General features: G+C 32.6%; 1 protein-coding gene across 1 annotated transcript in view; it reads right to left on the minus strand.

The window, feature by feature from the left end:
* The window catches only part of CSMD3 (CUB and Sushi multiple domains 3), a 1,224,761-nt gene that overhangs the window by 115,703 nt on the left and 1,082,648 nt on the right, over nucleotides 1-26,410 (minus strand). The window contains exons 39-42 of the mRNA XM_015145899.3: nucleotides 14,369-14,487; nucleotides 13,128-13,197; nucleotides 8,297-8,413; nucleotides 3,476-3,685 (exon numbers count right to left, since the gene is read on the minus strand). Coding sequence (XP_015001385.2) covers nucleotides 3,476-3,685; nucleotides 8,297-8,413; nucleotides 13,128-13,197; nucleotides 14,369-14,487 — 516 coding nt within the window. The remainder of the gene's footprint in view (nucleotides 1-3,475; nucleotides 3,686-8,296; nucleotides 8,414-13,127; nucleotides 13,198-14,368; nucleotides 14,488-26,410) is intronic.

The following is a 26,410-nucleotide window of genomic DNA, read 5'->3' on the forward strand; positions in this document are numbered from 1 at the left end:
AATTATGTTTTAATGAAAATGTACACTCTTCTTAAAGCTACAATTTTAATCGAATATATTCTGATTCTCTTCCATAGAATGCAATTGCTTCTTGATTATAAGTACACAGAATGCAGTAAGAATATGTATAAGCCTAATTCTGAGCCTTTTTACAGTTTGTTTTACTAATTGCTTTTCTGCAGATCACAATGTACTTCTGTTGAGTTAATTTAAAAGAAGTTAGCTTGTAAAATAAAGCACTGGAAAAACATTTCATTTTAATATAAAATAAACTTTGTACTTCAGTTATGGGATAATTTTGGCAATGCAGTATAATTGCTTGTTTATTTGTTCATACTTCTCTTGCTCTACATTTTGTATGAGATCTTGTTTGTACTATCATCATATCTCAAAGCCTTGGCTATTGCCTTTCACAGAGTAGGCGTTAAATAAACATTACTAAATAAATGTTAGAACTATGAGCAGGGCCTATACTCATATAATATCAATATTTGTAATTTTTTATTAAGAAATTCAAAATTGTATTCTAATTAGTAAAATTTAAATTGCTGAAAATCAAAGACTACTTCCCTATCTAACCATTAAAATTTTATATTCCTCAAATAAAAAATTACATTTGAAGTTGAATAGATTATCCTGTTGTTTATTAAAATATAGCTCACATTTTTAGGACTAAAGGTTTCAGAATTAATGAACAAATTCTTTAAAACGTTAAGTGCTTTTATTCTTAATGTGTCCTTTTCATTTTAATTAATATTCAACACAAAAAATATTCTACACAAAAATATATTAGAAAGCATTATCATTCCAACTTAAGACAAATGTGTATTAGGAATGGATCATTAGGAGTTGGAATATATTATTCTATTAAACATACTCTTTCAGTTTCTACTCCATGCTTTTTAGTTTAATAAGTATAGAAAATAGATTTTAAGCATTCAGGAGAAAGTTCCCATTCTAATATTATATACAATACAATGAGGCAGGAGAATAGGGCTGAAGGCAGAGAACCTAAGGCTTTCCAACTCGGACTTCCTCAAACTAAATTGAAAGGAAAACCCTAACTTTACTCGCCTAAGTAGCAAAAGCACCAGAGGCAACTCCATCTGCAAACCCCTCACCTTTTCAGCCCGGCAGATGAGAAATTGGCTGTTTGCAACCAATCAGACTGAGTCTTCGTTTGCATAGAAGTATAACTTTGTAACTTCACGTTAGCCTCTGATTGGTTGCAAAAAGCATTAGGTTGTTTTTTGCAACCAATCAGATATTTGCACAGGAGTGTGACATTTGTAACTTCACTTCAGCTTCTGGATGGCTGCTTTCAGATCAGACTCATTGCAGGCTACCACTTCATTTACATGAGGTGAGCATGAAGTGGCCAATGGGAAACTTCTGGGGGTATTTGGACCCAAAAAGATTCTGTATCTGGGCCCTTGAGCCACTGGTCGGCCTGCTCCCACAATGGGAGTGAACTTTCGTTTTCAAAAAATCCTTGCTTTCGTTCTTTTGTTGCTTCATTCTTTCTTTGCTTTGCTAGGCGTTTTGTACAATTCTTTATTCAAAAAGTGAAGAACCTGGACAACTTGCAGTCACAACCTTGTACCGGTGACAAACAGGACTTACCAAACTTAATAATCTTGTCAGTAATAACATTAATTTTCAAACTGATTCCTTCAGTAGAAGGGTACACTTAATTGTACAGTATAATTTTTCCAAATTCAGAAAGTTCTTAAAATTTAACCACAAAATCAATCCAAAAATAATATTGACTCTGTGAATATATATGTTAACTATTTCTTTAAAATGCACTAGGTTAGCTACATAAATGTAGCACAAAACAAAACCATTTTAAAACTCAGTGTGATTCACAAATAACATCTCCTCATCATTGTAATACATTACGGCTCATGTTAATAATATGCCAGTAACAGTGAAAAAAATTTATATCTTTAACACTTTTATTATGTCAATAATGAATTATTTTTCAAGAATATATTAACTGAAAAAAATCAGAATTAATAAAGTTTGAATTCTAGTTTTACATCATTCAAATAAGAATATTATTTTGAGAGGTAGAGGGAAAATGAGAATAGGAAAACAGCAGGTGTAGTCAGGTTTAAGGTGCATGGCAAAGAACTTGGCATAAGGCCATGTACACTTGGTAAAGTGTATCACAAATATGGTTCTGAGTCTTCTGGCAGCAAAGAAGAGAAACTCAATCAATTACCTGATCGTTATAAAAATAATTACTTTCTTTGTAAGCATGGTAAATTCAATGTGCTGGGAGGTGATTGAAATGACTCCTATTTTATAAGAGTGATAATGTGAAATGTAGTGTTCTTACATTATGCATACAAGTATAATACAAATTATAATTATTTCAGATCCATGTAATTTGATATTTAAGACCTATCTCTATCTTAACTACTTTCAAATTTCCTTTCTGGTAGATACTTTAGCAAATATTTATTGTGCTTACTGTTCTGGGTACTTATGATACGCCAATGAACAACCCAATTCCCTGTTCTTAAGGAACTCAGATACAAAAGCATTACATAAAGTCCTTCAATAATTAGGGCAGAGATGTAATAAAATTTTAGGTTATTTCGATTAAAAATTTCAGCTTTTAGAAATACACTTTACTATGTAAAATATCATCATAATTTTAGTATTTAATTTTAACAGAATATATACATATAAGACATGAAATAATAGCTAAAATGTACTGAGTAATTACAAATGATGTACATCATGGAATATACCTTACATACATTTTATAATAAAAAGTTCAATACAACTTATCTGAAAGTTAGTATAATTAACTCCATTATGCACGTGAGCAAATGGAGAGCAAGGCCGAGGCCACATTAGATAGAACAGGAAGAATCAACATTTGAGCCTAGCTCTACTTATGCCCAAACCCTTCACTCAAAAGAGATAAAAATTTTGCTCAAGGTTATGCAGCAGTTCTGTTTGAGAGATAGGTCTAATATAACATGATTATCAAAGTATTTATATTCTCATGACAATAGAACAAAATGAAGGAATGTCATATTAGTCTATCACTATAAAGTAAAAGAAAATTTTACATAATACATTATATGAATAACACAAAATATATTTTCAATATATTCCTTTTAATATAAAAGCAAAGATACATCTTTGCTGTCCAGCTGGACTTGTTTATTTGCCATGCCTTGCTTAATTCAATTGTGTATTAACTTAAGACTAATTCAATCCTGTTTCATGGTTAGGATTTTCAAAAGTCTCAGAGAGACATCATTCTCCCTATGTCCCCCATTCTGCAGAGAGTTGCATTGCTCTAAAAATCTTCTTAATCGAAGCTCACCTTGGCTTAAGTTTTTTGTTTTTTTTTTTTCTTTCTAAAGCAGAATACAGAAAATAAACTCAGTTAAATATTTCTAATAGCTGATTTGGAGTTATATAAACTTTCACTTTTTATTATTTCTCTTACCTTGGTATACAATATGAAACCCTTGTTTGTTTTGTGAATAGTCACTGTGAAAATACAAGCTGGTTTCATGGGTGGTACTGAATAAGGAAGATGGTATTTGAGGACCACTAAGCCGGCCAATAACAGTACTAGTTTCTGAGGATCCACTTCGTACTTCCAAATAATCATGTATGGTTTCTGTAGAAAAATTTACAAACTGGAGATGTACACCTGAAGAAGAAAACAAACATAATGCTACTTTATTTGTTTTACCAAATTAAACATAAATATACACACACACAATCACATCAAGTTACTTAGATATGTTTGCATTTAAGTCGAGAGGCATAATCTCAAGATCTGAGTCATGGATTTGCTGTCTGCCTAGGACAGCTAACTTTGCTAAGGTTCAAAGTAAAAGAATACTGCTCTCACATGTCCATTATTAGTTAAAAGGAAAAATCTTTCATTTCACTATAATGTCACTGTATGGAAAATGATCCAAAAAGGTGGCTTTCTTATTCTTTAATACCCTTTAAATTACATAAACTAATTTTTAGAGGAAAAGGTCACTTTTGGCCTAATTTGTGTTATGTAAAAGGTCAATCTAAGGTTGAAAATAATTGCAAATTTGTAATATACTAACATAGATTTCGCAATTGCATTAGAAGTTATTCATTCATAGGAGAGAAATTAACTTCTCAGAAATATAACTTGTATATAATTTAAAGGGTGCTCTTTATGCAAGCTTTTATATAATAACTTCAGTAAAATCTGGTGATCATTGTTATATGTGGTCATATTGTAATGTAATCTCAATATCTTTATAAGCATAACTAAAATATGAGACAGTGAAATGTCTCTGGGATAAAAAAATCTTAAAGTATGTTTGCTTAATTAATTTAACACTCAATTTTAGTAAATTTGATGTTTTTCTTACTATTACCACTCTCCAAATTATTTATAATAAAATCTGATATGCAGTGAATGTTTTAAGTTATTTATATTTGCTGTGCATTATATATATTACCTGCCGTAAGTGATTTATATATGCTAACTTATTTAATTCTCACCATTTCATGAGAATGAGGAAAGTGAGTCACAGAGAAGTAAACACATGTAAAGTTTACACAATGACCCAGTAGGCTTGAACTGCAAACCGAGGCATTCAGACTCTTAGGCTTATGATATTAATAATTACCCTGGGGCTCCCAATAAAAGCACATCATGTTACTAAACGATTTTTTAAAGAGTCCCTTGGACAAATAAGTTTTGGAAATACTTAAAACAGGGTTTAAAATATTAAACAACTTTCTATAAAATTAGATTAACTTCTTAGAACTTTGAGCATGCTACCTTAATATGTGAAGACCCAAGATGTGCACTTTTTGTTTTTATTTTTAACTGAGCACTTTTATTACACAGCATCTTTCTAAAAATTGTTTCATACATTCTTGAACAAATGTTTCTTTACCACTTGAAATGTATTTTTATTTAAAAAAATTCATATACCGTTTAAATACATTGGACCTAATATTTGATTTAATCAAAACTCAAAGAAAATGGTGTGCTTATTAAAATGTAATCAAATATGAAAGTCTTATGTTTTCATTTATAGAGATATATATTCAAGTTTTAATAAAGTTGATTTTCAAAAACAAAAATTAGCCAGAAATTGAAGATAATGTTATAATGAGACTATTGAAACTATTTTTCATAATTTGTTTTAAAATAATTCATTTAGCTATATAAGCTACATTGACTAGTGAAAGACATGCGGAAGAGCCATGCTGGTTCAATCTGTTGTTCATTTACATCAGTATTCTATCAATGGACATAGAAGTTCACTATAACTTTGAACTTAGAGTTTCCACATTTTAGCCAAAATGATCCTAAAAAGGATTTCTAAATAGAAAGTCCTCCAGCAACCTTCTCTCAATAACCCCCTGCTCTCCCAAAACCTCAAGTCAGTCACACAGTATTCAGACATGCTTAATTATTTTTTAGTTTTCTCACCTGCATTTTTCCTTTTTTTTTTTTTTTTTTTTTTTTTTTTTTTTTTTTTTTTTTTTTTTTGAGACGGAGTCTTGCTCTGTCACCCAGGCTGGAGTGCAGTGGCCAGATCTCGGCTCACTGCAAGCTCCGCCTCCCGGGTTTACGCCATTCTCCTGCCTCAGCCTCCCGAGTAGCTGGGACTACAGGCGCCCGCCACCTCGCCCGGCTAGTTTTTTGTATTTTTTAGTAGAGACGGGGTTTCACCGTGTTAGCCAGGATGGTCTCGATCTCCTGACCTCATGATCCACCCGTCTTGGCCTCCCAAAGTGCTGGGATTACAGGCTTGAGCCACCGCGCCCGGCCTCACCTGCATTTTTCTACTTGTCACCTTGTTTACCTAGAATTCCTTTCACACTCCCTGCAGCAGACTGACATTCTTTGCTGGACTGACTTTTACTTATCTTTCTGTTTTTTTCATTTCATTTAATCATTTATTTATTTTTTAGAGACAGGGTTGCCCAGGCTGCTCAGTGGCATGATCATAGCTCACTGTAAACTCAAACTCTGGGACTCAAGCAGTCATTCTGCCTCAGCCTTCTGATTAGGTGGGACATATAGGTGGGCTCCACCATGTGTGGCTAATTTTTTTTTTTTTTTTTTGAGACAGAGTCTTGCTCTATCATGCAGGCTGGAGTGCAGTGGCAAGATCTTGGCTCACTGCAACCTCTGCCTCCCGGGTTCAAGCAATTCTCCTGCCTCAGCCTCCCGAGTAGCTGCAACTACAGGCGCTTGCCACCATGCCTGGCTAACTTTTCATATTTTTAGTAGAGATGAGGTTTCACCGTGTTAGCCAGGATGGTCTCAATCTCCTGTGATCTGCCCGCATCAGCCTCCCAAAGTGCTGGGATTACAGGCGTGAGGCACCGTGCCTGGCCTGTTTACTTATCTTTAAAGCTAATGTTCAAGCATCACTCCCTCTGTCAAGACTTTACTGCATTTCCTGTACTAGACTGATGTCCATTCTAAGTACAATCCTGTGCTCCTTAGTTATACTGTATAAAAATAATACATTTTACTGTCTCCTCATTATGACTGTAACTTATTTAAAGAAAAATGCAGTCTGCATTGCCATACATTTTATCTCCAGCACTTAGCAGTATCTAGAGTATAATATACACTCAGTAAATATTTGTCAAAACTGAGTTATCTGTTAACTTACGTAAAACATTTAAATATGTTTTTATACTCTGAGGTTGCAGATGCTTACTGGGTAGTGAGATACCTAAGTTCAGTCCTCAATAACTGACATAGTACAGAATTTCCTAATTACTCTAAAACCACCTGGTTTGTGCTTCAATGAGTATCTATTCATCCTAGTCTCTGTGATTTAATGAACATGTGTACCCTCAATCAAGCACTTCTTTTATTGCATTTATAAACTCATAGGATCTGCAAAAGCTGTAAGAGAGTATACTAGTGATGTAAGGGTAAGAATTTATTAAATATGATATATGATGTAATATATCTAAAATATTGGGAATTATTACATTAAAATTAGGAAGGTATTATAGTGATTTGTATTTAAACCTAATATTTTAAAATTTGTACTACTTTTTAAAAATAAAATCTGATTTACTTATAAAGAAAATGGGCTGAATCCAATAGATTACTAGAATATAATAACTGTACTACTTGATTACAGCAATAAGAAAAGAGTTACAAAAACAATGTACATAAAATTTAGGTTGAATTTATCATTATGACACATACCTAATTCAGAGTATATCCATACATAACATAGTGACTGAAAAATAGTATAAGTTTGTCTATCTATCTCAATCTATACATCTCGATATGTAATTATAAAATGCCCTTGCACACTGTTGGTGGGAATATATATTAGTACAGACATTATAGGAAACAATATGGAGGTTTCTCAAAAAAATTAGAAATAGAACTACCATATGCTCCAACAATCCTACCACTGGGTATATGTGCAAAAGAATTGAAGTCAGAATCTTGAAGAGATATCTTCAGTCTTGTGTTTTTGCAGCATTATTCACAATGGACAAGATATGGAGTCAACCTAAGTGTCCATCATCTGATGAATGGATAAAGAAAATATAGTATATATACACAATGAAACACTATTCAACCATAAAAAAAAAAACAAGGGAATTCTGTCATGTACAACAATATGGATGAATCTGGAGGGCATTATGTTAAGTGCAATAAGTCAGGCACAGAAAGACATATCACATGATCTCATTTACATGTGGAATCTGAAAAAACTGAACTCAGAAGTAGAAAGTAGAATGGTAGTTACCAGGGTGTAAGAGAGAGGGATTAAGAAAATGTTGGTTAAAGGGTACAAAATTTCAGTTACACAAAAGAAGTAAATTCATTGTACAACATGGTAACTATAGTTATTAACAACATATTGCACTCTTGAAAATTGCCAAGAGGGTTTTAAGTATTCTCACCCCCCAAAAAATTCAAGGTAATGTGTTAATTAACTTGATCTAGTTCTTCCAAAATGTATACATATTTCAAAACATCATGTTGTACATGATAAATATGTACCATTTTTATTTGTTAATTAAAAAAATAGAGTAAAAAAAAGAAAATGCCCATATACCTTCAATTTTCCAAGTACTCCATGTGAAATGTATTTGACTTAAGCAACAATTATTTAAATTTCACTCTTCAATTTACATAGCTGTATGTATTCCTAAACTAAACTGAAATTTGTGAAGATTGTATAAAGTCTTATTCAACATTGACATTTATTTTAAGGCTACATTAATAAATATTGAAAGCTCTTTCATGTGTTTTTAATACACATACCAAAACCTATGGGTAGTTTTATTGTCCATGTGCAATCTAAACTGCTGGGATAGTTTCCAGGAAACCCAGGACTGAGGATTACACCACTGAAGTCTGACATAGCACCACCACACTGAGCTGCAAAATAACAGAAATCCAAAGTAAACCAGAGTAGAGGAATAATTTACTGTCCTAAAAAACATATTAAAATCATTTCACATTTTCAAGGCTCTGAGTTAAAACTGTTTGATATAACTTTGAATATTGTCAATGTTCATTCACTATACACTAGTAATTAAATATAATCAACAACAGATTTTCTAAAACAGCGTAAGAAGACATCATCCTTCCTTCCTCAGAAATAAATGCAAAGTAAATCAATTATTGCATAAAAGTAACAGATCATGCACAGTGAATGTAAACGAACAAAGACATGTCCTTTGCCACAGTGGGTACTTTATTTCTCTTTCTCAAGTAGTCCTAGAAATGTTTTGAATCATCCCAAAGATGATATAATTTAGAGTAAAATCAAGTCAACCACTTCAGCTCTAAGTACTGTATTCAAGAGGAAATCATTTTCACAACCTTCCCTCCTTTTCCTCTTTTTGTGAGAAGGCTCAATAAAGAATTTTAAGCAAAATGTTAGTTTCCATTCATATGTGAGAATTTCACATATTACACATTAGATATGGCCTTATTTTATCCTAAAAGAACCAAGAAAAAAAAATAGAGAAGTAAAAATACGTAAAAAGATGCACACAAATTTGAGAATTTAGGGAGTTCGTAAGTGTGCTTGTTTTGGAATCCCTATGATACAGGTTTACTATCAATAAGGTAAGCAAAAGCTGTAAGACCAGAAATTTACTCAAGGTTTTAAATATAGTTAGATAGAACTCTTGAGCATATATTTAAGGCAATTGCATTTTAGAAACCTATTCTTCCCTCTAAAGCACATTTTTATCATATTATGTTAGATGAAGAATCGAATTTCATGACTACAAATGAAATTCAAAAGTTACCTATATAGAACACTTATTTGCAATGGCATCCTATTATTTCTTGCCAACAGTAGCAACAGGCAGACACTCAAATCTCAGGTTATATATTTTAAAGGCAAATTCAGTGGGAATTTTAACAATGTTTTATACAATATTCAATAACAAGTTTGACAACTATCTTTTGCTATGTGAACTGAACAAATTATGTGTCAAGCTGATTTTACAAGGGAGAAATATATAATCTTGGAGTCAACCTGCTTATAAACCTTTCATGAAACTTTTGATTATAATCAAGCTCTAAAGATATGCCCATACGCTTTTTCAAGCTTCTGAAATCTCAGTTAATTCACTCTTAAACCAAATCAATTTTCGACAAAGTTAGTATTTACCAGTTCATTTTCCTAAATTCAATTGTTCATACATATTCATCACAAAATCTGATAATTAATGAATTGTATAAACAATATTTTGGTCAATTAAAATATTTTTAAAAATATTTCTGGCAATACACTTGTAGGTTTGTTTTGCTTTATTCTGAAATTTGAGTAAAAGGCAAGGACTATCTTTTATTTTCTTGCCTTCACAATTTCAAGTCTTTGAGCTGCTCATTGTCCTTCTAATTCTGTTACTTTCTATCACTTTAAATATGAGCTGGAATTCCTGTCCTCTGCATGGATGGTCCCTCCTTTCAGGGTGAAAAATACCAAAACCAAAGGAGAAAAAGAAAAGAGAATAAAGAGTAAAGAGATAACAACAACAGAAGAAAAACAATGACAAATCATTAGAGACATATGAAGAAGCATACCAAAGAATGCATCTGCCTTCAGCAATTTGTTCATGTCTATTTCCTCAGTATCTCTGCAATCTCAACACTCCTATGCCTTGAATAACAATTTTATGTGTGTCATCAGCGGCTTATGTAGACTCTTTTGTGTCCCATTACACTGTTTTTGTTAGGGACAACCATAGCTTAGTCTTCCAAAATGAAACGAACTTTTGTTTTTTCTTCTTAGTTGTCTCTAATATCTAAAATCTCACATGAATTTTCCTTCTTTCAATCAAAATATCTGGGAGATGGTTTATTTTCCAGTTCACAAGGCTGTAGCCTTGTTATCTGATGACTAGTGTTTTAAGACATTCTCTGAATCAGCCTCTTGCTTTCAGCTTCTTGTTACAATATTGCTATTGTATCACTGCTATTACTTTAATACTCTATCACATGTAGTACAAGCTTATTGTTCAGAAGTTATAAAATACAAAAAAAAAAGAGTAGAAAGGAATTTAAAATGTGCCAGGCACGGTGGCTCATGCCTGTAATCCCAACATATTGGTAGGCCGAGGCAGGCGGATCACCTGAGGTCGGGAGTTCAAGAGCAGCATGACCAAAATGGTGAAACCCCATCTTTACTAAGCATACAAAATTATATAATAAAACAATTTTTTTAAATTTAGTTTACAATATAAATGTAAACTTAATCAAGATGATACTTTATTTACTAAAAGAAGTGGTAATTTAAAAAAATATATTTTATATTTTATTTCTCTTTTACTCTGTCTTATGGTACTGAGAAAATTGATTTTTTTTAATAATAATAATTGATGCAAGCAATATAACAAAATGGGAACTGTCCTGTAATACTAGAGTGGTATTTAAATTGGTACAACCTTATGGAGAAATTTGATAATATTTATGAAAGAATTTAAGCAGTTCTATTCAGAGACATAATTAATCTATTTAGGAAAAGTTATAAGCAAACTATTAGAACTGTGCTCTAATTACAATATGAGATGTGTTCATAATAAACATAAAATTATGAAACACATAATGTGAAAAAAATAAATATATAATTTATAATATCAAAAGACAAGAAATAAACCTTTAATGAAAAAGAAGTTAACTGCACAAATTAGACAATGCTCTGTGTCAAGAATCAAAATTCAAATTTTGTTTGTTTCAATTGTGGTTTTTGACATTTCAAATTTTATTTCAAAAACACAATATGGTATGAGAAATTCTTACACGTTAATATCAAAAAGAAAACCATTACTCTCTCTCTATACACACACACACACACACACACACACACACACACACACACAGTATCCCAAGCCTTTACATTAATTTGTTCACTAAACAGTATATATTGGATGCCTATTTAAGATGAGAAACTTTTCAGGTACAAGCAATATGGTAATGGATGAAAGATCTAAACTCTCTGCTTTCATATTAGCAGAAAACATATTTATTTTACTCTTTGTGCTCTTTTATATTCTCAACTTTTATAATCAATTGGATATACACATAAACACAGACACACCACACAATATATTTACAATCACTGTTATCTGTGCACATGTAAGTATTCCAAAATGCATTACATGTATATATGTGAGGTAATTTTAAAATTGGTATATATGCATTTATAAATTATTCATAGTACGTTAAAAGCTTCCCTTAAAAAATCATCCAGTTTAAAGTCTGAGTGTTTTCAATGTACTTTGCCGATTAAACACATCATCATTCTTAAACATTTTTCAGTACTCTTCGAAAAGAATTGTGTGCATTGAACGCAGATGTTGTGGAATTAATTGTGTCCCCCCAAAATTTATATTTTGAAGTCCTAACCCCTAATGTGACTGTATTTGGAGATAGGGCCTTAATGAAGATATTAAGGTTAAATGAGGTCATAGGCAAGGATCTTAATCCAATAGGACTGGTGTCCTTTAAGAAGAGGAAGAGACACCAGGAGTGCGGGTGCACAAACCAAAGATCATGCAAGAGATACCATCTATAAGGCAACAAGAGAGGCCCTTAGAAGATACCAACCTGCTAGCACCTTGTTTTTGAACTTCTGGCTTCCAGAACTGTGAGAAAATAAATTTATAAATTTCTGTTGTTTAAACTACCTAATCTGGAGTATTCTGCTATAGGAGCCCAAACAGAGGAATATAGTACAGATACGGTCATTGCGCAGGGTTAAGTCACACAAGTCATGGACTTTTTTTTTTTTTTTTTTGACTTAGGCTCTGTCTCCTACTCAGAAAGAGCCGTCTTCTTCCTCCATGTGTCTTAATTACACTTATTATCCAAAACTCTGTGAAAGCCTTACAAGCTGAATATGTTTGCCAATACTTTAATCAACACCAGTCTCACTTTTCTGAAATTCCATCATGTAGTTAATGATACAATTTAACACTAAATTATTTGATAATAAATTCATTTATTTTATTTCTAGTACTCCAAATGGTAATTGAATGTTTTAAAGGTAGGGATCATACCTCACATTACTTTCTCATACTCTTTAGAATCCAGTATATTAATAGTTGCACACAAATACAAAAAAATGAGGAAGAGAAAAGGAAGCATGAATAGAAATAACTTGGAAGCAGCATCGAGTTACAGCAAAAATGTGGGCCTATACTTTCACAGTACCCAAGTTTCCTTTTAATATATTCCATATCTTGACTGGCGGTCACCACTAAAGACATTTCATGAGGTGTCATACTCCCTTTGTTAGACATTTTAGATTCCTTATCTAAATTCCGTCTCAATAGCAAGCAATCGAATATTTACTTATATTCCTGTTCAATGGATACACTGAGAAAACTCTCTAGGAATTTTTTTAAGTCTTTTCTTAATTTCTACAGCTTAAGTCATCCATTGATATTGAAGTTGAGGATAAATAAAAATAAAATTTTCAAATTAAAAAAGGAAGATGTGAAATATCTTCCTCAAAAAGTCATTTCCATAAGATCTGGTAAAAGGCAAACTATATATTTGAAAATCATGATATACAGAATGAAACTTTAAAATCTGATGAAGCTTACAAATACTTTATAGTCTTTTAACTTACCTAAACAAATTGGGATTGGATAATTCCATCTTCTTACAGGTCCTGGCATACATGTAATGTGAGAGTGACCCTACATAAACCAAATGATGTGGTTCAGTAAACATATATAAAAAGTTTAAATTTATTGTAGTGTAGTCAATTATTATTATAAAAACAAGCTTAGGTACATGGTTTTATTTTTATACACATATTTACTTTTATGGAAATCTTAGCATGATTAAAGAAAAGTGATTATATACACCTATGATAAAATGTAAAATATAACTACATGATATTGGTAGAAAAAATAATACTTCATATCATATTAGAATTGTGGTTTTAATATTTCCTATCACAGTATGTTTTACTAAGATACTGCAGTGACTATAAAAGTGAAAGGGTCATATACATGGTGGTTTATAATAAATTGCTGTAATACACAAAGTGAAATAGGTTAAATAATAATTTTAAAATTGTTTCATAAAAATATTAAAACAAGTCAAAGTATATTAACTTTTCTATTGAAACATAAAGTCCTGAAAGATTTGATTGTACTTCCGAGATTTATAATTTTGTGATACAACTTTAAAGACTATAAATTACTAATTTTTAATTTTGCTTTCTCTGAAGAATTTATTTATTTGATATGTGAAATAGTGTTTGCCTTAACTTTTTATCTTAATTGGTTTATTCTTTAAGGAAATCTTTATGCTATTATAAACCTGAGAACCTCAACAAAAAAAGTAAAAAAAATCAATATAAATACATAAAATCAGAATATACATTGCAAATCCACTTTGTTAGCAAAATATACTTGTAGTAAATTTTCACTAATTTGAGAAATGTATTGCTATGGAAGTGTCATTCAGTACTTTAAGTAGCATTCCCTTTTATTTTCAAATTCTAAAAAATCCAGGAATTCAGTTGTTCACAATCCTATGTGAATAGAGACAAAAGTAAAGATTAATTTTTACTTTAAAAGTAAAGACTTTAATTTAGTTAATTAAAATCAAGAAGAAAGGACTTCCTAACTTTCCTAATTTTGACTCAAAATCAGTTTTTTTAACTTCCAAACAAAATAAATTTAGTCCATTCCAGCAATACTTCTCATGCGTACATTTTATTAACAAATTGAGCACCCTTTTGATTTAAGATGCAAACCAGGAACAATGTTATAAAACCCATGGCTTATCAATCATTGATTTGTAAAATATTCTGAAAGGGCAATGAAAATCAAAACCACAACTTTAAAATAGACTTACCTGAAGAGAATATCCTTGATCACACTGAAAGGATACCACATCTCCAACCATATATCTGTCTCCAATTTTAATTCCACTGCTAGGAGTTTGTGGTTCAGGACAGGAATCCAAACCAATTGCTAAGAATATTTAATGATAACAATTTAAGTACCTTTCAAGTGATAAATGCTTAAGTTATGCATATTAAGTTGCTAACATTGAATATCAGTGTCTTATCAAACTAGATACTACACTGAGACGTTGAGAACATTCTGTGAACAAGATTTAACTGTAGATGCTAAGAGCAATGCACATTTGAACACCATTATAAAGTTATAGTTTTTAAATTTTTACAGCACCAGTCATTAAACTAGCTGTGTGAGTATACCTAAATCGTGTTTTAACTCCAGGCCTAATTGTTTTCTACTGTGAAACAAAAGTAAAAATTTCTGAAAAGAAAATTCCTACATGAAAATTAAAAAGAATTTATTATGATAATAGAATGAAATAATACTTTAAAAACATTCTTAGCAAAAACTAAAAAAATTATTTGCCATTTTATCTTCCTTGCTTAACTCTTTCTTCTTTTATTCTGAATCAGTTTTTAAATTCATGAGGTACATTTTGATGTAATTCTTATTATATTTAAATTTTTAAAAATATAGTTGTAAGTAGAACTTTTCTTTCTCTGAAGATATTATAATCAAAAAGGAGAGGCCAAGCACAGTGGCTCACGCCTGTAATCCCAGCACTTTGGGAGGCTGAGGCGGGTGGATCACTTGCGGTCAGGAGTTTGAGATCAGCCTGGCCAACATGGTGAAACCCCACCTCTACCAAAAACAGAAAAATTATCCAGGTGTGGTGGCAGGTGCCTGTAATCCTACCTACTCGGGAGGCTAAAGCAGGAGAATTGCTTGAACCCAAGAGGCGGACGGTGCAGTGAGCCAAGATCGTGTCATTGCACTCCAGCCTGGGTGACAGAGAGAGACTTCATCTCAAAAAAAAAAAAAAAAGAAAAGAAAACGAAAAGAAAGAAAGGAGAAAAATGGGAAAAATTGGTGTCTCATTGAGACCTGAAAAGTATTATGTGCTACTTGAATTCAGTATTTTATTTTTCTGATAAGGAGATAAGAATGTAATTTAAAACACTTTCATTATTTTTATTAGGTAAGAACTTATTCTTTATCTAGAGTAAATGAATAAGTTCCTGGAAACACATAACCTCCCAAGATAGAGTTTTGTATCTAGAGTCAATGAATAAATCCCTACAAACACACAACCTCCCAAGTTAGAATTAGTGAGAAATTGAAACCCTGAACAGACCACTGATTTCTAAAATTAAATCAGTAAGATAAAAACCTACCAAAAATAAAAACAAAGTCCCAGACCAGATGGATTTATGGCTGAATTCTACAAAACATACAAACAAAGCTGATACCAATTTACCAAAACTTACAAAAAATCAAGGAGAAGGGACTTTCCTAACTCATTCTACAAGGGCCACCACCATCCTAATACCAAAACACAGCAAAGACACAACAAAAAAAGAAAAATACAGGACAATATTCCTGATGAACACAGTTTCTAAAATCCTCAGCAAAATACTATCAAACCAACTCCAGTAGCATATCAAAAAGTTAATTCACCATGATCTAATAGGATTCTTCTTGGGATGCAAGGTTGTTTCAACATATGCAAATCAATACATGTGATTCACCATGTAAATAGAATTAAAAATAAAAACCATATGATCATTTCAAGAGATGCAGGAAAAGCTTTCAATAAAATCCAACATCCCTTAATGATAAAAACCCTAAAGAAACTATGCATCAAAGACACACATTTTAAAATAATAAGAGCCATATATGACAAACCCACAGCCAATATAATACTGATTGGACAAAAGCTGGGATAATTCACTTTGAGAAGAGGAACGAGAAAAGGATGTTCACTCTCACCACTTGTACTCAACATACTTCTGGAAGTCCTAGCCAGAGCAATCAGGCCAGAGAAATAAATAAAAGGTATCCAACAAGGAAAACAATAAGTCAAATTTTCTCTCTTCACTGACAACATGATTTTATACTTGGAAGACCATAAAGAATCTGCCAAAAGGCTCATAGAACTGATAAACAACTTCAGTAAAGTGTCAGGATATTTAATCAATGTACAAAAATTAGTAGCATTTATATAGACCAACAACATCCAGGCTGACAGTCAAATTAAGAATGCAATCCCGTTCACAATAGCTGCAAAACAAATAAAATACGTGGCAATACATCTTATTAAGGAGGTAAAAGATCTTTACATAGAGAACTACAAAACACTTCTGAAAGAAATCACAGATGACAAAAAACAATGGGAAAACATTCCATGCTCATGAATTGGAACAATTAATATCGTTAAAATGGCCATACTTCCCAAACCAATGTACAGATTCAATGCTATTTCTATCAAACTACCAACATCATTTTTCACAGAACTGGGAAAAAAATTATGCTAAAATTCATATGGAACTGAAACAAAGCCCAAATAGCCAAAATAATCCTAAACCAAAAAAAGAACAAAGCTAGAGTCATCACACAGCCTACTTCAAACTATACTACAAGGCTACAGTAACCAAAACAGCATGGTACTGGTACAGACACAGACCACAATGATGGATGGAGTGGAATACAGAACTAAGAAATAAAGCCACAGATCCACATCAATTTGATTTTCATCAAGGTTGACCGAAAAAAAGCCATGGGGAAAGTATTCTATTTAATAAATGGTGCTAGGATAAGTGGCTAGCCATATGCAGAAGAATGAAAATAGACACCTATCTCTCACCAAATACAAAAACTAACTCATGATGGATTAGATATTTAAATGTAAGACATCAAACTTCAGGAATCCTAGAAGAAAATCTAGGAAGTACCACTCTGGACAATGGCCTTGGCAATGAATTTATGAATACATCCTCAAAAGTAATTGCAACAAAAATAAAAATTGACAAGTAAGACCTATTCTGCACAGCGAAATAAACTGTTAGAGGAGTAACACCTAACCTACAGAATGGGAGAAAATGTTCATAAGCTATGCATCTGACAAAGCTCTAATATACAGAATGTATAAGGAACTTAAACAAGTCAACAAGCAAAACACAAATTCCCCATTAAAAAGTGGGCAAAAGTCATGAATAGACACTTCTCAGAAGACATATGAATGACCAACAAACATGAACAAATGCTCAACATCAGTAATCACCAGAGAAAAGCAAATCAAAACCACAATTAGATACCATCACACACTAGTCACAATGGCTATGATGTAAAAGTCAGAAAAAAACAGATGATGGCAAGGCTGCAGAGAAAAAGGAATGCTTTTACACTGTTTGTGGAAATGTAAATTAGTTCAGCCACTACGGAAAACAGTTTGGAGATTTCTCAAAGAACTTAGAACTACCATTTAACCCAGCAATCTCATTACTCGATATAGAACCAAAGGAAAAAAAAAAAAATTCTACCAAAAGACACATGCACTTGTATGTTTATCACAGCACTGTTCACAGTAGCAAAGACATGAAATCAACCTAGGTGCCCATCACTGATGGACTGGATAAAGAAAATGTGGTATATATATACACCATTAAATAATATGCAGCCATAAAAAAAGTGAAATCATGTCCTTTGCAGGAATGTGGCTGCAGCTGGAGGCCATTATCCGAGGAGAATTAATGCAGGTATAAAAAACCAAATACCACATGTTGTCACTTATAAGTGGGAGCTAAACACTGGGTAGACATGGGGATAAAGATGGAAACAATAGACACTGGGGGTTACTGGGTGGGGGAAAGAAAGAGGACGGCAAGGGTTGAAAATCTATGAGTAATGATATGGTTTGGCTGTGTCCCCTCCATATTCCAATTCCCATGTTGTCTCTTCTCACAACACGTGGGAATTCTCATCTTGAATTCCCACGTGTTGTGGGAGGGACCTGGTGGGAGGAAATTGAATCATGGGGGAAAGTATCTCCCATGCTGTTCTCATGACAATGAATAAGTTTCAGGAGTACCAATTTTTTTTTTTTTTTGAGATGCAGTCTCTGCCACCTAGACTGGAGTGCAGTGGCACAATCTGAGCTCACTGCAAGCTCCGCCTCCTGGGTTCACACCATTCTCCTGCCTCAACCTCCCGAGTAGCTGGGACTACAGGCACCCGCCACCACGCCCGGCTAATTTTTCTGTATTTTTAGTAGAGACAGGGTTTCACCGTGTTAGCCAAGATGGTCTCGATCTCCTGACCTCATGATCTGCCCGCCTCGGCCTCCCAAAGTGCTGGGATTACAGGCGTGAGCCACCGCGCCCGGCCAATGTTTGCTTTTTTACCAAAACATTTTTCAAATATGCAACTATTATTATTAAAAACTTTTCATCTTCATTAAAAGCCATTGTTTATTACTGCAATTTACATTTTCAAGGTAATCCAATGTCTATTTAAATGGGTTAAAAAAAGAGGTCACCATTCCAGCAGCATTATACTGTATACATGCAGATTTCATTTTAAAAAAGCATTGAAAACTAAACCCTAAAGAATGAGAATACTTTATATATATATATTCCTTCATTCCTCTGCCAGATTATTTCTCTCTGATAGATATTCTTGTAGCACCACTCTGTAGTACTTTTTGGACACTTAACGCAAACTGACAATAAATAAATAATTGTGCAATTAATTGTTCAATATTTATCTCCCATCTGAGAATGAAAGCTCCAGAAAGGCCATTAAAGCGCAACGTCTTGAGGAGGTACTCAATAAACATTACTTATATGAATGAATGAATAATATAAGAAAGAGTGTATATCCCTATATCTAGATTATTTCTTAGTAAATATTAATGCCTAATTAGGCAAATGAAAGCTATCTAATAACACAATGGTTAGAGTAGCTTAAATCATGCCAAACTGGATGACATTTAACAATAGAAAATGCCATAAAAGCAGTGACTTGATAGAGTTTTGATTAGATTAGAAAGTCAGGCAGTAAAGAGCAGGAATAAAGTGGTCATTTGGGAATACATTTGAGGCAGTCTGGAATTAGATAAGGAGAGTCTGTACATTGCAATCCCAGTGCCCAGTGCCTTAATTAGTTAGGTCTCCAAGCATGCATCATGTTCCATTCCTTTTTGTAGTGTTGAATTTATGGACCTAGAAAAACTTGGTTACCATTAAATTGTGACCTAATTTTAAATGGTTAAGGGTTTACATCCTTCTTCTCCAACCAGATTTGGGAATCTAAGAAGAGATAGAAATTGCCTTCCGTGTGTGTTAATCTTATTTAATACCCGCTGATGAGCCTCACACATCAAATTCATCTGATTTCGTAGAGCCTTTATCAGAAACTACTGAATACAAAAACAGTGAACTATGATACAAACCTGTATGTCTTGTCTATACAATGTCACCTTCCTTTGGTACAATTTTAGTTTCTTGGGAGTCTTGAACAGTAAATTTATTACTCTTCACTAGTAAGGTCATTCTTGCAGTCATTCTCACTGAGAAGGCCAAATTTTGTACACATTCATTTCTCTTCCTTTCTAATCAAACACTCTATTCAGGGACATATATATATAAAACTATCAAAATCCAGTAGTAGTAGTTTCCTTCTCCAAGAGGAGAATAAATAAAACTATGTTAGTGAGGTAGCTGAATATAGCTCATTTTTAAACAAGATTTTACATAATATACATGAACAAAATAAAATGTTTGTGGAGGTGTTTTAACTTTTTAAAAAATGACACAAAACTCTATAAACTAGGTAAAAGCAATTTTGCAAGTTAAAACAAATTCTTACATGTATATAATCACAGAGATAAATAATAAAACATAAATATGCCAAATAGTGGTGGTTGTAATTCTTGATTATACGATTACTGGTGATTTGTATGTCGCTCCTTGTATTTTCCTGCATCTCCAAATTTTCTAAAATAACATAAATTATTTTTGTATATAATAAAATAACTTAAAATCTAGATGAATTAGTACTAGCAGAAAATTTAGAAATGCAAGAACATATTCCCTTCTATTTTTCTAGGTGATATTGAATTGGGCTAGCTAAGTTCAGTTGAGGAGATCAATTAGCAACTGATTTGTGTCAGGGAAGAAAATAATGATATAATGAGGTAAGTCCTATGTTGCTGGCTTCATTCTTTTTTTTTTTTTTTTTTTTTTTGGAGTCGATTTTTTTCATGTGCAATAAAGAAAATAAGAAAATGAAACAAAAATATATGAAAGTCCTACAGTTTGAATTTTGAAGCCATTTTTAAAATTTACACAAATAAATATCTAAGTGGTTAAATATTAACTCTAAAATATCTTTGGGAATTGTTTTTCACTTCTTTACAAGTGACAAAACCTATCAGTTAATTGTAAGAATCGATAAGAAAATTTTTTTGTAGAAATGTTGAAAAGGCTTCTTTTCTGCTTAACCAAGGCTAGTCTCCTGCTTAACAAAAAATATCAAAACATTTAGTCATTTTAAAGTTCATGAGTATAAATTTTGTAAAATTATGCAATCAAAGCTGCTCTCTGATTAAATATTTTTTAATGGGATTGGATCAATTAATCTGCTGTTGTAGCCCCCAAAAAAAGAAACATAAGAAATGAATCCAGGGACAAATCCATTAAAAAAAATTGCATACAGTTATGTCTGTCTGCTGTCAAGTTATTGTAGACAGTTATCCTGGCCAAAAATATTAAATCCTTACTGCTTCACATTACTAATATTTATTTATAACCAAAACTTATTCTTTCCAATTCTGTTCACAAAGCAATCAATCTGTACCAGAAATGTTGTTAATCATATCATTTATAGCTGGTAGTTCTGAATGTGTGTTTGTGTGTAAATAAATGTGTGTGTATATATATGTATATTAATATACATATATATGTCCTAGTATTCTAAATTGATTTCATATGAGTGATTAATGCATTGAGATAGGAGGACATGGAGGGGAAAATGTTTAATTACTGCTAAGAAACCCAGTAACATTGTTTTGTTAAAGGAAAGACTAATTCATAAATTTGACATGACAACCTATGTATCAATTTATTGAAAATGCAGACCAAAAATATTGGTTTTGCATTCATGTGAGAAAGAAACAAATGTTAAATCAGGTGTCTTCGCACCAGAGGTGGTATTTAGTGATAGTAAAGATCTTTTTATTCTAAATATGTTGCACGTCTTTGATTTTAAACTTCTCTGTAAATCGTGGACACAAGACAACTATTATGTCTATGTTGATACTACCTTTAAGGGTTTTAAAAAGATATACCAAAATTATCATTTGACATTCCACATCTATCATTATAAAGATAAGAGTTCAAAAATAGTGTAGACATTTGTGGTAATCGAAGGGTGAATCCAATATGAGTTGGTGTACTGTTAATAGTTTGAAGACTTGTAGAAAACTGCTTTGGTAAACATGCAGACATTTTTCTGGCATAATGTACCTCAGAATCAATTGATTAATCTACTAAACAAATATTTTGTCAAATACCTAATCATGTAACAAGTAACTTGATGAATATTTGTGGATAAACTTTTTTGGAAGCAATAATTCTGACTATGATCACTGATGGGCACCAACGGTTTGGGAACATGTAGCACAGGCTACACTAACATTCACCTTGATCCTCAATGCTTTGTTTATTTACTTTACCTATGTTTACTGTAACTGATATTTAACTGAGAATTACTCTGTATAAGTAAATGAATACTCAGTAATACACACTACTTATCAAATTTTAGCCTATAGAATAATACTAAGTTAAATGAACAAAAAGTTAAATGGAATCATGACATGTAGGTATTATTCATTCATTGAATAAGCTGTTGGTGAGTACCTATTGTGTGCTCTGTATCATGTTAAATTCCAGAAATGCATGGATCAATCAGCAACATAAGCAACCATGCTCTAAAGAGACTCTTAATGGAACAGGAGAGGAGGTTGATTTGACAGATGATTAGAGTGTGGTGGAACAGTTGCAATACATGAATGTCATCCTTTGTTTAATTAGATAAGTGTTCCATAGAAGTAACCCATATGAGTACTGAAATATTATGTATTTTACCAATTCATTATCCTGAGAAGGTAGGGGTGTGTGATGTTCTGTCACAGAAAGTAACATATTAAACGAATGGAGTTCTTAGAGATTTTTCTTTTTTTTGGGAAAGGAGGGAAGTGTTTTACTCAAAAACGCATTGTAGTGTTCTGTGGAAGGCAGCAAGAAATTAAGCTGAAATGGAAGTCAGAATATAGACTATTCATATTCTATGACTATGAATAGAAATCTTAACCAACACAGGTATTTTAACTTTCTGTGTTTAATGCAGGGAGAATTCAGAGTTAAAACCACAACATTTTGTGTGCATCCTGGCTCCTCTAGTTGCATGTTGGCTGGTTTGTTTTAAAGCCTGAGATGTTTTCTATGCCTCAGTTTCCTCACCTATAAAATGGGATGATTATTTAGTGACTTCATAGTCATACTGTGATACTTAAAGAAATGCATGCATAATACTTAGAGTAGTGCCAGGAATATTGGAAGTGCCTAACAAATGTTAACTATTGTTGAAGGGCTTTAGGCACTGAAGTGAGGATGTCTATTTGTATTTTAGATAAATAACTCTTAAATTCATAATTTTCCTGTTGTCACGAAGGGTATATTTCTGTTTAAGATCAAGAGATTTCACATGTGTGCTCTAGCACTATTAATATAAAAAATATGTAAATATTTATATAAAGCACCACAAATTTAAGCACCCTGAGTCAACTGACTCAACATGAGAAACTTCTTCTATATGCAGCTAAAAGCTTATTACATTCAGTGTAAGAAAACCCTGGTTACCAGGACCACTGTCCCTAGCTCATGATATAACTAGAAAAATGTATGAAGAAAAAAACACAATGTTTACAAAATTCAGAAACCTAGATTAAGCTAAAACTATCTCTAAATCATCACCACAAAGGGGTGAAAAATCAATGAGATAATCAGAAAATAAAACATGATCAAAATAAAAGGAAACAAACTGTGATCAATCTGTAAGGGCTTTATAGGGTTAAGAAGTGCAATGTGTTTATAAAGATCAATTATACTTATTTGCATGCAATGTATTCTGACTTAATGGCAATTGAAATTAGAAATGACAAATACTAATAATTTAATTTGGGCAGGAGGTGTTTCTACAATTAATATTTATTACATTTAGGAGATGTTGATGTGTATAAACTAGTTAAAACAAGAAAATTAGTGTAAGTAAAAATACAATTAATCTTAAAACCCCTGTTTTCCCCAAATAATCAATTATATAATTAGCTCAAGGGAGAAGACCATTTTTAGTGATTATAAAAGTAAACTCATTAAGACCTAATGCGTTATCTCCTAAGCATATTGCTTGAAGATGGGAAGCAGTAAAATATAATAACAGTTGTGCTGAATCAAATCTTTTGCTATTTATTAGATAGAGTCAAGTGGATACATTTCTGGGCATTTATTATTTTGAGACTAATTTTATGTTGTTAAAATATTACTGCAAGGGATAGAAAGATGCTTTCAGACTTTCCAAGTTTTCCTAGGATTTTACTGAAAATTATAATCGTGTGATCTTAGGTATAGAGGAAGAGAAAATCCACTCATTATGGTAACATGTACCTTTGCCTTCCTCAGGGACTACGTCCTAAGATCTTTGAGGACCTCTAAAGATCTTCAAAGGACCTTGAAAACACCAGTACTGCATGCAGTCTTCTCTTTTAAAAATATGTATATTTTATAAGTTCAAAATGGAACTCTGCTCATTGATTTATAGATTCTGCAAAGTCCCTCTAGGATTTGCCATTAGTGAGATTTTAATGTGTGTCTCTTCAAATTTAAAGAAAAGAGATGGAAAGGACATATTCATGTTACAATCAGGGAAAGCATCTAATCCAAGACTATAAATGCTGAGGCTTTACTAAAATCCAAGTGGCAGGACAACTGGAAAGTACAAGTTCTCTTAGTAGAAGCCTACCAACAATCAATATATTTAATGACATTCCATGAACTAGGATCATTTTCCCTAACAACAGAAATGATCATGCATGACATAAAATTACAAACAGGAGCAAATATATTTTAAAAAACAAACACACCAGAAAGCAAAATTGTCAGTTTATGAATTGATTCCCATATTCCAGTGCTAATGTGGATCAGGAAAAAGAAAACTTGAATATTTCATGTGAGAAAAATTGGGGGCAAATTCTATGAATTTGGCACACTAAATTTGTTCACATGACTGTGTAATCAACATACATTCCTAATACAAGTAATGATGTAGCTTTATTTGGACTTATGATAACCTATATCATAAAATACTAAAAATAGTAATCAGCAGCCACTAAATAATGTTTAAACTTCTCACTAATGAATAGAGAGATATGTCTTCACCAATATCTGGTATATTTGCCTCAATTTTCCTATGTCTCCTAAAATTGCCAAGCAAATACATTTTCTTGAATTCTGCCTGCCTCCTTCCTCTTCAATATTCAATCCCCTTGTTTTTAACAGAAATCAAAATTGGCTCTTTTTCTCAACCTTTCCATTAATATTTGAAACTTATTTATATGTTAGGTAATCTTTGTTAGCACAAAATCAGTAGAAGACATCAAAGTTTAAGAAAAACAATTGGGGTGAAGATATAAATTGAGAAATTTATACAAGGAGACTTCAGAAAGTTTGTAAAAATGCATATCATGAAAAAAAGTATGCATGGATTTCCTTTTTTTTTTTTTTAATCAAATGGACTTCTACCATCTTCTTATAACATGTTTGAATAGAATCTACTTTCAGGCACCAAGAAGGATAAGATACTAGTTTGAAAAATTCCCCTATCAGAGCAATATGAATTCTGCAAAAATTATATGAAGAACAAACATCAAATTTATGGTGAAGTTTGGGTGGAAGAATGGTGAAATTCACTGATGCTTTACAAAAAGTGTATGGGAACAATGCACCCAAACAATCAGTAATTTACAAATGGATAACTCATTTTAAGAAGGAATGAGAGAAGATGAAGCCTGCAAAGCAAACCATTCATATCAATTTGTGAGGAAAAAATTCATCTCATTTGTGCTCTAATTGAAGCGGATCAATGTTTAACAGAAGAAACAATAGGTAATTGCCTAGACATCTCAACTGGTTCAGTTTACACAATTCCACTGAAGGGATGCCAAAACTTTTGTGCCCAGATCAGCTGCAGACAAGAACAGAGCTTTCAATTTCAATGGAAATTTTAAACAAGTAGGATCAAGACCCTGAAGTATTTCTTTGAAGAACTGTAACAGGAGATGAAACATGGCTTTACCAGTACAATCCTGAAGACAAAGCACAACCAAAGCAATGGCTACCAAAAGGTGGAAGTGATTCAGTCAAAGCAAAAACTGACTGATCAAGGGCAAAGGAGATGGCAACAGTTTCTTGGGAAGTTCAAGGCATTCTGCTGGTTGACTTTCTGGAGAAACCAAGGAAAACACTGCCTTATTATGAGAGGGTTTTGAGACAGTTAACCAAAGCTTTTGCAGAAAAACACCCAGGAAAGTTTCACCAGAGGGTCCTTTCTACCATAACAATGCTCTTGCTCATTCTCATCAAACAGGGTAATTTTGAGAGTTTCAATGAGAAATAATTAGGCATTCACGTTTTGGGGTTTTTTTTTGTTTTTTGGTTTTTTTTGAGATGGAGTTTTGCTCTTGTCACCCAGGCTGGAGTGCAATGGCATGATCTCAGCTCACTGCAACCTCCACCTCCTGGGTTCAAGGGATTCTCTTGCCTCAGCCTCCTAAGTAGTTGGGATTACAAGTGTATGTCAGTATGCCTGGCTAATTTTTTTTTTTTTAGTAGAGATGGGGTTTCACCATTTTGGCCAGGTTCGTCTGGACCTCCTGACCTGAGGTGATTCATCTGCCTTGGCCTCCCAAAGTACTGGGATTACAGGTGTGAGCCACCACACCTAGCCAGGCATTCACCTTATAGTCCTGATTTGGCTCCTT

Source organism: Macaca mulatta, chromosome 8 (genome assembly GCF_049350105.2).
Source record: "Macaca mulatta isolate MMU2019108-1 chromosome 8, T2T-MMU8v2.0, whole genome shotgun sequence".
Classification (NCBI taxonomy): domain Eukaryota; kingdom Metazoa; phylum Chordata; class Mammalia; order Primates; family Cercopithecidae; genus Macaca; species Macaca mulatta.